The 13,793-nt window shown below is 28.4% G+C and overlaps 1 protein-coding gene, 1 long non-coding RNA gene and 1 pseudogene across 2 annotated transcripts; 2 read left to right on the top strand and 1 right to left on the bottom strand.

The window, feature by feature from the left end:
* The first annotated feature begins 893 nt into the window (after positions 1 to 893).
* On the top strand, positions 894 to 3,360 carry LOC149058484 (uncharacterized; annotated as a pseudogene).
* Positions 3,361 to 8,706: 5,346 nt separating this feature from the next.
* LOC149058483 (uncharacterized) lies at positions 8,707 to 9,479 on the bottom strand. The gene is made up of 3 exons (XR_016190383.1): positions 9,371 to 9,479; positions 8,901 to 8,952; positions 8,707 to 8,803 (listed from the first exon to the last, which is right to left on the bottom strand). It is a non-coding gene; the product is annotated as an uncharacterized LOC149058483 (long non-coding RNA).
* A 221-nt stretch (positions 9,480 to 9,700) lies between these two features.
* On the top strand, positions 9,701 to 11,863 carry LOC107169376 (RNA-binding protein squid-like). The gene is made up of 3 exons (XM_015519102.2): positions 9,701 to 9,972; positions 10,152 to 10,439; positions 11,035 to 11,863. Exons 2-3 carry the CDS (start codon positions 10,158 to 10,160, stop codon positions 11,614 to 11,616), a joined length of 864 nt encoding a protein of 287 aa, XP_015374588.1. The 5' UTR covers positions 9,701 to 9,972; positions 10,152 to 10,157; the 3' UTR covers positions 11,617 to 11,863.
* The last annotated feature ends 1,930 nt before the right edge of the window (positions 11,864 to 13,793 follow it).

Genomic DNA, 13,793 nt, shown 5'->3' with positions numbered 1-13,793 from the left:
TTATTCTCGTCGAGTGTATTGATACGGAAAAAAACCACTCGCTTGGTTGAATTGAAATTTATTTCTCCCAACCTACCTCAACACATAACTGTTTTCAACATGATTTTTGAAGTCTCTCCGATTATCCGATCTCCAATTCAATGCAATCGTTGTCTCCGTTTTGGCTATACCCAAAAGTTTTGTCACAGTGGCCCCCGATTCAGTCATTATGGAGGCGTTAAGCAATCGAACGTCGATTGCCCCACAGTTTCCACCACCGACCCTTCCTGTCTATATTCCTGTCACCTTCAACACGTGGATACTGATCGTAGCTGTCATGAGTAGTCTGTCCAGAAGGAAAATTATAGCCATTGAAAACATCTCCTATCAAGATGCAGTCATGTTCAAAAAAATAATTGTTATTCTTCGGCATTTAAGTGTTTCGATGTTTTTTAAATTTACCTCTAATTGAATTTTGGGTAGGCAATTTTAACACCTTAATATCTTTGTTCCTTTCAATAATCATTCTACTATGAACTGGAGATTACACACTGCAGTCTACAATGTGTATTCTTAAAAAATAAATTTTTCAAATTTGCCTGCGGGCGCCAAACCCTCCTTCTCATTTTTTTAAAATTTTTTTTCTCTAAGTTCAATAAATCAAAATTTTAATTTTGTTCCTTCAAATGCGATTGCTTGCGTGCACCAGGTCACTCCTTCTCATTTTTAGATTCTGAGCGGAGCGATGAATGTATTGATTTTACCATGATGTTTGTTTTTTTTTTCACGTTTTGTGGCAGTAAAAATGCTAAAAAAGTAACATTGTTCGTCACTGAAATTCCAATGACTGTTGATAAGTATGGATGTACTTTATGTCCATGTGCGTTGATCGAAAATATGTTTGATCTCAATGTAGCCAATGCTTACCATGCAGTTGTCTTCAACACCAGTGACAAATGCAATGTTTGGTGGAAGTTATGATGCTATGGTTGCAGGACATCCGGGAATGTCACCATTGCGACGCAAGAAATTATCTAGCATGTTGATGGGTCGAGATACACCTATATTGAGAACTGCACTTGGACAGGGACAAGCTGATTCCTCACATCTCTGCCATTATATGGTTCTGAAGCAATGGAACATTATAGACCACAGTCGAATGGATCTGAAAATAGCAGCCAATTTTCAAAGGTCAGTATCTAATTTATTATTTTCCTTAAATATATATTCAAAAATACAAAACTTAAATACTTAATACAATAAATGTATTGCAGATTAAAATTGAAGGATCAGAACCTCATTCTCCAAAATTTATTTTTGTTTTGGTTATTCAAATTATTTGTATTAAAATTAAAATTTCAAGAGTCGACGGTATACTTAGATTAAATCATTGTTAAATATTAAAATTTTTTTTTAGATGGGAAAAATGAATAATTCATCCTCACCTCAATCAATGTATGGCGATTCAAAAAGTAATTATTTAATTAATTTACTTCTATTTTTAGCTTTAAAAAATATGTATGTGTTTTTTACCAAAATTGTGTGTAAATTAACATAAATTATGTTACTTTATTAAATAGGTGGTATTGTAACTCCAGGAATTGCAACTTATGTCCCATCTCATAAGCCTGAGTGGAAAAGATACAAACAGTATACACGGCAAGATATTATGTCTGCAATAGATGCTGTTCGAACTGGCATGAGTGCATTACAAGCTTCTCGAAAGTTTGGAGTTCCGTCTCGTACTCTTTATGACAAAGTGAAGAAACTGGATATAACCACAAGCCGTCCATTTCGTAGATCAGAAGTAAACAATCGCAATCTCGGCTTCGCGTATGGATTAAGTCCAGGTACTAGCAGTGTTATGTTCTCAGGACAAATGTCCAGAGCCATGGAACATGCAACTGCTGGTTTCTTACATCATGCTCTTGGATTATCTGGAGTGCCTATAAAATCAGATCATGAAACTTCTAACAATGGGCATTCACCTCGTTCAGAAAGAATGGATGATTGAGGCTCTCCTTGGAGCCCAGAACTGATTAAATATGCTGGACACAGAGAAGACACACAATCACCAACTCCGACAGACAATGATGACCAAGCACAAGATTTATCAGTTTCTAGTAAATCTGAGTCATCAATGCAAGCAACCCCTACATCTAGAGTTATTATGGCGCCTATTAGTCAAACGCCCTCTGTACCTATGTTAGCCGCTGGTAACGATGATAGGGACTGAAATGGTGGTTTACATTGGATGGGCAGTATGTGCAAGCCGAATTCAATAATTGAATTTAACTGAAACCCAAATCTTAGGTATAGGCTATTTGAAGTCAAACCTATTTTAGCTTTAGTAATGTCATTTTAAAATTTGCGTTAAAGACATACCAGGGTTAATTGGTGCAGAAAAAGTTGTACAATTAAATTGAGAATTTGTTCTTCAATATTCTCTTGGATTTAAATTATTTTAAGATGTTGACCCTATTTTATAAAATTTGTTAGTTTTTGTTTTATGGGTCAATCAAACTTGCAAATTTTGGGTATAACCTTAATTTAATTACGTACATTTTATTTACAATTTTAATTTTATGTGAATTCCAAGTCTGAAAAATTTAAATCAAAAAACATTGTTTCAGGTAGCTAAATAAATGGTTGTTTTTTTACATCAAATATCAGGTAACATTTTTAAAAATGCCATTTAATCCCCACAACTGCTCAATTATCGTTATTTAAGAGTTCCTTGTATCAAAATATCTACCTAAAATTGTAGGTACCGATTGTAAATAACTGAATAATTACAAATGCTTATCCACTCTATTTTCACTTGAATGATTCCATCCATTTATGATTTATTATTATTTTTATTAATATTCATGAAACAGATATCTCAAACCGCATAAGACTGCTACTTGTTAAAATATTATGTAGTTAAGTAGTAATAATATACATGTATATTATATTTTGTTTAGTTAATTTAAACCAAGGAGACTGTATTTAATGTTAAATAATCTACACTGAAACTTCTAAATAATGTACAAATGTGTTCATGCAGTTCTATGTCATAATGTTACACAAACATTGTTAGAAGCTTTATTATATTCAATGCTCAGAGTATCATATATGAAAATCATGTGTTCATTAGTTTTAGCAAACACTATTTTGGAGGTCAATATTATATTTGTATGATTCAGTTACATTTCACATAGTTAAATAATAAGACTGAGTAGCCTTAATTATAAAAGAACTGATACACATTTGAATTTATTTGTCTGGGTAGGATGCAATTTAGACAAACTGGACATTGTCGTTTTTATTTATTTGACGTTTATTTGTTTTACACCAACTAGTATAAATCCTTAAAATATAATTTGAGGAAAAATGCTAGAAAAATAAATTCTAAAACAAATTACTAATTTAAAATTTAAAATTTAAAATTTATTTATTTAGATGTACATGACTTCTAATTATTACAAGTATTTAAAATGAAATTAATAATATAATTAAAATGTATCTCATATTCTCATGTTTATGACCTTTTATTGTACATTTTATTATATATTACTATATTGGTATTAAAGACTTATGTTTTTATTTATTTTTATTTAATAATTGTTTTGTTTTTGTTCGAGTTTTTTTAACTTTGGGCTTCATTAAGGGTATTTATTGTAATGCTAATTAAAAGTTTAGATTTATATGACATGTTGTTAAAATTATATTTACTATTTATTCTTTTTATACTTGCAAAAATTGTTCAATTATTTTGGTAAATTGAAAAATTTATGTTTTGCGTTTTTGTTTATATCATAAGATTTCTACTATTTAGATTAAAAATTGAAAAATGTTAATTAAAATTTTTGTATTTAATATTAAAAAAATGAAGTTTTATATTTATTGTAAATGAAAGTTAAACTGATAAGTGCTTGAGCTTAATACATTTACATTTGTGGAATATAAGGTTTAAAAATAAATTTAAGAATATTATATTTTTCATTTGTACTAATAATACAATTGCAAATTTTAATGTTTTAAATAAGTGTTCTATATAATAAGTTATAATTTTTTAATAATATGTTTAAATAGTTTAGATAGTTAGACTTACTATTATGATGATGATAATTGTATTATAATACTATTTTTATTTCGACTTCAACCCAGTTATAGTTTTTAATCTTTTTTTAACTAATTTTTTTTGGGAAATTGTTTACTAGGTATAATCATAAAATTTATAAATAATATTACTATTTTATCTCATTTTTTAGAAGTGCTTATTTTTTCTTACATTGTTTTGTTACATCATATGCAAATTATTATCATATATTAATTATTTATTTTTTTTTTTTTATTATAAAACTGAATATTGTTCTAAGTTTGTCTAACATAATTGATATAAATGTGTTTCTTCTCTTTAAATCTTATAAAAGTACGTATAGGGTTTATCCTTTGTAAGAAATAACTAATATGTTGTAGTAAGTTAGGTTTAGTAGTAAATCTTCATAGTTATATACTTTATAATATCAGCTATTCATCTGATTAATAAAAAAAAGTTCTTTATAGAGCATGGTGTGTGTTTCATACTATCAATTATCATTGTATAGTTTAATAGTTATACATTTATCATGTAAATAGTATATGTATTTTATATATATAAATAAATAATACAGACTACCTATCTATTACATATTTTTTAAATGTCTATTCATAATCCAATGGTAATAAAGTTGCAACTTGCAATTAGCCATTTTTTTTTTATTATAATAGACTCATTATGACGTATAACATTCATGCAATTAGTTAAATTTGTAAGTGTTAAACAACAATAATTTATCAATACATGCTAAATATTACAGCTCGAACTTGAAGATAAGTTTTTAATTCTATGAACATTTTAATAACCATATGGCTTGAATTACATATTTTTATTAAATCTAAATCCTGTAAACATAACTTTTTAAGTAGCCAGTAAGTAGGTATTTACAAATTATGGGAATTTAATCAATGTCTGATTGAATTTAGATACACTATCAAATTAATTTTGGGATTTGGACACCTAATTACTAATTTATACATTTGTCATTAGTCCATTACCTACCAAAATCTGTTACGTCATACATATATTCGACCAAGAAATATTATTGTAAAATGTAAATGAACAGGATAATGAAATTATCCTAAGTTTTTAGTTTTGAGTTTTAAATTTAATCGGTATTGCAATATCAAAGGTACCTAATAATATGTCAAAATATATTATCGTTTATATCTTAGACTTATTAATGTCTGTGATATTAATCACAGATCTAAATTACTTAAGTTAATTAACTTTGGTAATTTGGTTAATACTTGGCGACTGGGTTATGCATATACAATGCACAGCAGTGGCGTCCCTAGACCCTTTCATAGTTGGGGGGGGGCAAACTTCATACATCCCCTATATATTTATATGAAAATACACCAATTACTAGGTTTTTTACCTAATTTAACTCATCATATATATATATATATATATATAATAATTAGATATATTAAAGTAAAAAAGCAAAAAAAAAAAATTTTTTTTTCCTAGTGTTATATTTTTATAAAAATTATTAACATTTTAAGAAAGAAAATAGAGGTCATGGAGGGGGCGACTGCCCCATTCTCCCCACCCTTGAGGACGCCCCTGATGCACAGTCGTATGTATCAACATTTAAGTAGGTATATCTAAACGACGGTTATAACTGTGATCACAACAAAATTAAACTTTTAAAACCTATACTACACATCAGAGCAAATTCCCCAAGTTTTTTTAAACAAAAACACTAAACAGTTAATAATTTGTGATCTTCCAAAAGGTGAATATAGTCTATATTATAATACACTTATGTATATTATATATTATATATATATATATATATATAATATATATATTAAAGGTCTGCACGGGCCGATAATTTACAGCCCGATCCGGCCCGACAATAGGAATAGTATTTTCCAATAGTATTTTCCACTCTAGTGACAATTTTTTAAGAAAATGCGAAATTTTTGCAAAGTTGTTATTCATTGTAATTTTTAATTGTTTATAATTTTCACGGTAACCAGGTAACCGAATACCATGGTCATAGATTTAAGTATCCTACAGAATACAAATATCGGTTAGGTTATAATATAACCCAGTGGTGCTAATCACCTAGTCTATGACATACAAATCATGGAATATTTTTTTGATTGGTAGGGGGGGGCACCTTATGGTATTTTAGGGATACTGCATCCAGAATTTACGTTAAAAATAAATGTTTAAATATTGTATTAACTATATGTAAGTGCTTTGATTTGCATCTGATGGTTACATTTTTTAAGAATGTGGCGCTGTTAGGAAGGGGAGGGGGGTGATTTCATAGTATAATATTTTGAACACTTCGACGTCACTGAATATGCTTGGTGAAGTCTATGCTTGTCTAAAACTTGTAGGCGCAGTCGGTGTTGAATAGCGAGACAACATATTTTGCAAATTTAAATATCTTAACATTATCATTGAATACGGGAAAAAAAAATTTCTGATTGGGCCCGGAAAGTGATCTCAGCCGTCTATAGTTTATTTATTTATTTTTTTTAAATTAAAATTTATAAACACAAATTCTTAAAATAGCCGTTCAAATTCAATGTTTTTATTATACTAAATACAAAATATTATAATTATATACATAATATTGGAATGACAAGCGTAGGTATAATGTGAGGTGTAGGAAGTGCACGTGATGATAAATTAATTAAAGGAAGTAACCGAGACCTGAAATTAATTTAACAATGATGCGTTTTTTTTCTGTCAACGCCAAATATTTTTGGTATAATTAACATCTATTTTGTTGAGTATATTGTCTGTGAACATTCTTATTAGATTTTACGCCACACAGATTGGGAGACGTGAAAAACTTATAATTATTTAATAAGAATGATAAACAGTTGTAAAAATTGCATTAAAAGCTACTAGTTCCAAATTTAAAACAATATTTCAATTTATTAAATTACGTATTAATCAAGAAAATCTTATAAAAAATATATAAATATAGCAAATTTTTTAATTTAATTGTTTCTAATTAATTACAAAATAATACCTTAGAAGATAATATTCATCTTCATCTGATTTAACTTGTGCTATTTTAATTTCAAAAATAGACCTGAAAATTAACTCATAAATATGATGTCTACAAGGAAATTTGTACCATCTTTTTATATAATTGTATCTATATAAATATTATTTATTAAATCTGTAGGCGGCAGAACACGCCTTCTGAAAATGCAATATGTAGCCCCAGTTCCGATCGTTTGTACTTGTTACGTTTGTTCGTGTTATTTATAAATTATATATGAATTTAGTAATATAATAAATTATAATATTATGTCTCCAAAATATGTTTGATATTCATCGGTCGCTATTTTCGTTGAAGCTTTAACTTACTTACTACTTTCGTTCGGATATTCAGTACTAATAAGAATATTGAACATTGCAGTAATGTACGTGTTTTTACCATCAAATACGCCGGGCAATATATTGTTTTTTAACGAAATATGTAAAACAATTTATAACATACTACATTATTTCTAGCTGTATATTTAATTACCTGAGGTTGCCAAGAGAAGTATAAGTATAACACCGAGATAGGTAATCCCCCTGCGTAGGGTTATATGAATTTACTATTACCTAAATCTTCCTTAAATTGCCCAAATTAGTTTAAAATGTTTAGTAAGTAAATCTCAACCATAAATTAGATAAAATGTAATATTATGGTTGTTACTCAATTTTATATTTATTTTGAAAAGTATTGTTAGCTTTCTGAAAACATAAGAATATTACAGAAAAATTATATACAATATTATGATAACAATTTTACAGTCTGTAAACAATTTCAATAATTTAAATATACAAAACGATTTTGATAGCTATTTAATATTAATTGGCCATTAATGACCATTGTAATGAATTACGTTAAAATTAAATTACATTGTTGCCAAATGTTCGTCAGTAAAATGCATTACACTTATGATAGTAACACTTCAATCCCTAATTTTGGAAGGTAGTAAATAATATGTGCTGGCCGCTTGGTGGTACCTTCTTAACGGCGTCCAAGTCAATCTCCAATATCCATAAGTATCCTCTATTCCTCCACCATCCAAAATCACCAGGTACCAAGTCACCAATAGTTTCCGCCAACAACCACCATACCAATCGGATCTTAGCATACAGGTTAGGTCACTTGTAAATTATATAGTATTATACAGTTTTTGTGCACCTGATCAGTGATTTATAAAAAATATTACCATCGTCAGTAACCAAGCTTTGTTTTGTTGTTGTTGTATCATTATTATTATTATACTAAAAACATATTCGTACAAATTTTATTAAAACGATGTAGATACAAAAATTAAATGTTGACGAAATTAGATATCTTAATAAAAAATAACGATTATAGTTCCCTATTTTGTTGTAGGTATCTTCTATCTATTTCAAAACAAAGATTATTCAAAAACATAATTTCGTATATTATATATTATATACTATACACAGTCTATAGCTATCCTCAATATTCCTAAAGGTGTAAAATGGGATGGAAATTGTTGTTGGTTGTAACCTGTAGGTATATATGAATTATATCATAATAGTTTTAATGTTGTGAATATACACCCGTCTATAGTCTAGTTAATTATAGTTGTATTATCAATATGAAAGGTTATCGGAACAAATTCGTGTGTTACCATGTGATAATCTGCAGAGAACAAATTCGATAATTGTTCTGTGATTATTGAGAACCAACTGTCCAATTATTCAAATCCAAGTCACCCGACTGAAGAAACACTGAAATTAGAAACACGTAATTCCAAAATAGCTGACCTATCAGTTGCTTTTAGAAACATATTTAAATATGGATTATATTACTATATTAAATACCTACCAATTGGCTACCATATAACATTCTTGGAAGTTCTACGCGTTGTACCTACACACTATAATATAAAATTATAAAAAATAAATTATACACAATTATTCATGATATAACATTTATTATTTTTTAATTATTCATTGAAATGTATATAAGGGCTGGTTAAAATTTGTTTGCTGGCTGGATTTCATAATAATCAAACATTTAAACAAACAATAACTAATAACTCAACCGGAATTCAAACTTATAATAATTTATGATTATTCAAAGTAAAAATATTCAACAAATAAACTTAGGTTTATTCAAATCTATGAGCGTGCCTATATGGAAATCGATTGTTGGATTTTATTTAATAAATAATGCTTAGCCATATTATATTTACTGCAGTATGTGAACAACAATGAGTAATTCAATATGAGTATATTTACTGCAATATATACTTCAGTATGAGAACAGACAGCAGCATATAGTACAATAATTACCTATTTATAATGTTCGTATTAATTCATTCGTCGTCAGCCAACACACATTCCATCAGTTGAATGTTGTGGAAACAGTCAATGGACATTTAGTATTAGTCAACAAAATCGTTTTTCATTATAATATATTGATAAATGTCATAGGTTTATATTACATTATTACATAATTCTAAATTCAGTATAAGGAAAAATCTTTGTTTTTTTTTAAGGTGACACCGGTTTGCCGCCAGACGTGACCCGGACAGTTCCGACCAGTTGGCGACACTGCGCTTATTCCCTCCATTTTGTTTTATTTACTTGCTCTCTTTTTCTCCCGTTGGCAACCAACAGACAACAAACCCGGTTAGAGTGAGAGATAAATGGCGTTCGCCGTCCACATCTATTAACTTTGATGTGTTTGCGTTTGGTGTGTAAATAATAATAAAATCGTTACAATATTTACCCGTTCCGGGACAAAACTTTGTACATACGCGCGTCCACAAATACTCTAGTCACATTTAACCATTTTTTTTCTCTGTCAACGGTTGCAGCGACAACAGCGGCCGCCATCACTGTTCATACTTTCACACGCGGACCGCGGCTACAGCCGTCATCTTAACAAACTGGTGAGCTTATTAAAATCATATTACTCGAACTAATTTTATTTGGTGGTGGAAAACAGACGACCCTCACCGGTTAGCCATCACAACTATATAGTTGGTGACATTTCCGCGAACACATTCTGTTTTACTTCGTTTGTGGATCGATCCTTTTATCTATAACGTTATATTCTTATGTTTTACAGGAGGACATGACGCAGCAACCGAATGCCAATGGCCGGTCCAATGGACCCGGCCGAGATGACGATAAGAAACTGTTTGTCGGTGGCTTAGGTAGAACCATCAGCGAAAAAGAATTGCGTGAGTACTTCACTCAGTATGGCGAGATCGAAAACATCAACATCAAGACCGACCCGTTTTCTGGACAGTCCAGAGGATTTGCATTTGTGCAGTTTGTTAATGCTAAGACTGTTGACGATTTATTGGCTGTTGGTGATCACTTTATTGCAAACAAAAAAGTTGATCCCAAGAGGGTGAGTTGTGTTTTTTCATCTATGTATGTGGCTATTAATATGACAGCGTGTAGTCATTTTGTCAACTAAATAAAAACCATAATCTGCGTTAGTCAAATTTAGTTGACCATTTTTATACCATGATATATGTTAAAAATTAAACATAAGGTACAGTACCTACTTAGTTCTACAAAAGAAGAAGTTTGTGATCTCATTCGTTGCTGCATCCTCCTACCGTTTGTGCCTATTTAATTATAATTATCAAACTTTTGGCTGGTAGTTAGCAACTTAATATTGCGGATTGCAATTAGGTTGTAATTTTATAAGATATGGAGTAAATTTTAACTCTTGCTACCACTGATTTCAGTTGTATGTGCTAATGAGTTCCTTCTCTCGTAGAACAGAGTTTATATTATGCACTATCAAATACTTCATTTGGATTAATATTTATTCAAAATCTATAGGTATATAGAAATATTTCATTTATAGGTCATATTAAAATGTACTACCACTTACATTATGCTTATTTTTTTATATTTATAATTTTATATAATTGTCTTTAAATTAATTTTCATTTAGTTATTGTTATTAATTTTATTTTATGTTATCTTTACAGGTAACAAAGAAAGTCAATCCACTGCGTTGTAAAATTTTTGTTGGAGGCTTAACTACTGAAATGACTGAACAAGATGTACGGAATTATTTTCTTCAATTTGGTCAAATATCCGAGTATCAACAACCTTTTGATAAAATGAAAAACCAAAAGAAGGGTTTTTGTTTCATAACGTTTGAGGATTCTGAAGTCGTAAATCAAGTTTTGAAAAATCCCAAACAAGTTATTAATGGTAAAGAAGTAGATGTTAAAAAAGTCAAGTTCAATCCTGAAACGATGACAGCTCCTGGAACTAGGACTGGTGGTTCAGTAGGTGGTGCTAGAGCACCTGCTACTTTTGGCTTGAGACCAGCATACCCTGGTTATATGGCACCAGCAGCTGCTTCCCCCTATGGTACTGCTGCAGATTATGGTTATGCAGCTAATGCTTATGATGCATATGGTGCATATGGTGGATATGACTACTCTGCAATTGGCTATGGAGGAGGCACTGGTGGAGGCGGTGGTGGTGGCGGTTATCCAGCACAAGCCTATGGAGGCGGCAAATATCGAGAAGCAACATATCCTCGACATGCACCTTACTAAATTTAAGACGCAAGTATAATGTTTGACGAATAATTCTGGCGGACACATTAAGACTGTGTTATAATTATTCAATTTTCACCACATTTCTGTATGATATAAAATACTACCAATGAAACATAACACAAAATTATATGTTTTACTATACAAAAGTTTGTTATTAATTTATAACAAAATAATAAGCCTAATTGAACAGGTCAAATATTAAGGTCTAATAATGATGTAAATAAATATTTATAATTTTTTTGTATATCATTTTAGTAACCTACTTTGAGGTACTTTGAAGTTAGTGACTTTAAAAGTAACTTCAGTTTAAACCTTTACCTATGTGGCATCCTTGACATTTGTAATTTTTGAATTTCCTTAATATGTTGAATATTTGTATTTTTTTGTTGAATAATTTTGTATGAAGTCATTATATTTCTGGCTTCTACTAAGTTCATTTTGGCTTTGTGAATATTAATCTACTTTAGTAGATCTAAAATATCATGGTCATATCTTACTATTTCCATGTTTATGTTGAGTGCTAATTGCTTAACCGACAAAAATTATATTTTAATAGTCAATTTTTTGTTATTTTTTTTTTGTATATTTATATTTATATATATATATATATTATAAAAAATTAGTATGTATATTCCAAAAATGGAGTTATTCTTTGTGTGTTACCACATCTTTAGTATTATATTTTCAAGACTTGTTTCTATTAAAATTTTCAGTTTAAAATTTACAAGGGTTTTATTAAATAATTTAATTTGGTCTTCTGAATGTATGTCTGTTCATTAGGTTGTATTAGAATTAAGTTAAATTTCAATTCTTTTCTTATAATCACGTTTAATTAATTTTTGTGTGCTTTTTCATAAATAATAAATATCAAAAATCCTAAATGAAAATAATAACATAATGATGATGTTTTTTTTTTCAATTTTTTTTTTCTTTGTCATGTTACAATTATTTGTCAAACTTTTTCTGTTTGTAAATAATGTATTGTAAATTATTTATTTTTATTTTTTTAAACCCATTTTTACTTAAGGTTATTTGTTTTTCATATAACTGAAACATTATTAAGTTAATTTCATTGTTTCATTTAATATCAATAATAATACTATTATTGATAAACTTTTTATACATCAATCTTATACATTTTAAGTATCAAAATGTAAACACTACATGATTATTGGCTACATTGTACGTTATTTTGTTTGTACAACAGTATTTCATTTTTCAATTATAAATGAAAAACAATCTGAACTGTCTATTGTTTTTAATTTTATAATCTTGTGAAATTGGTTAATTAAATACAAAAATGTATTGATAATATTGTTTGTTAATAGTTAATTGAAATCAATTCAAATAATTTACTAGTATAACTATTAAAAAAAAAATGATGTACAATATTTTATTTGAGTGGGTAATAATTATTATTGTGATACAATTAAATGTACCTCAATATTATAAATTATACATATTATGTTCCTCAATTTAATTTTTAAATATTGATATTTTTTTTATCAAATTATTTATGCTAAAAACAATGATTAATGAAGGTTATATTTATCTTCTATTTTAATAGCTATAAATCTTTCAGAAGTTGATAAGTTTAAAAGAAAAATTAACCCTAAGCTATGTTCTTATTGTATGCCAAAATTTGATTAAATCTCATCTATTGGTTCTTATATTCTTGTATGTAAAATTAATTTACACTTAAAAGTAGGAAAACATATGAAGTGTAAGTTGTATACACAAGAATATTTATTGAGTTTGTCTAAACTCTTACAAGTTTTATAATATATTCAGGCATATGTGTAAATATGATGTAATAAATTGTGATATTTGTTATTAGTTATGCTATTACTGAGGTTAGCATTTGAAGAGAAAAATTCAATAGTAATAAATATGCTATATTCAGTAACTTAATATGTTTAAATTGTCACTAAGCTGGTTTTTTTTATTTTTAATAGATTTTCGTTTCCTTTTAATATATTTAAAAGTAAACTACAAGCAATTTTTTACTCAAATTGTAAAAATAAAATAAAATTATTCTTATTAAATACATATCATTGCAAACTACTAACATATGGTCAGCCAAATAAAATTTATAACATAACATTGAATATGAACAACATTTTAAATATAAAATGTATGCTTTAACTTTAAACACATGCTGAAACTTAATATTC

This window comes from Diuraphis noxia, unplaced genomic scaffold (assembly GCF_037042655.1).
Source record: "Diuraphis noxia isolate RWA-SAM2 unplaced genomic scaffold, SU_Dnox_SAM2 contig0002, whole genome shotgun sequence".
NCBI classification, from domain to species: Eukaryota; Metazoa; Arthropoda; class Insecta; order Hemiptera; family Aphididae; genus Diuraphis; species Diuraphis noxia.
The sequence above is the reverse complement of the archived record's forward strand: the minus strand, read 5'-3'. Positions and strand labels throughout refer to the sequence as shown.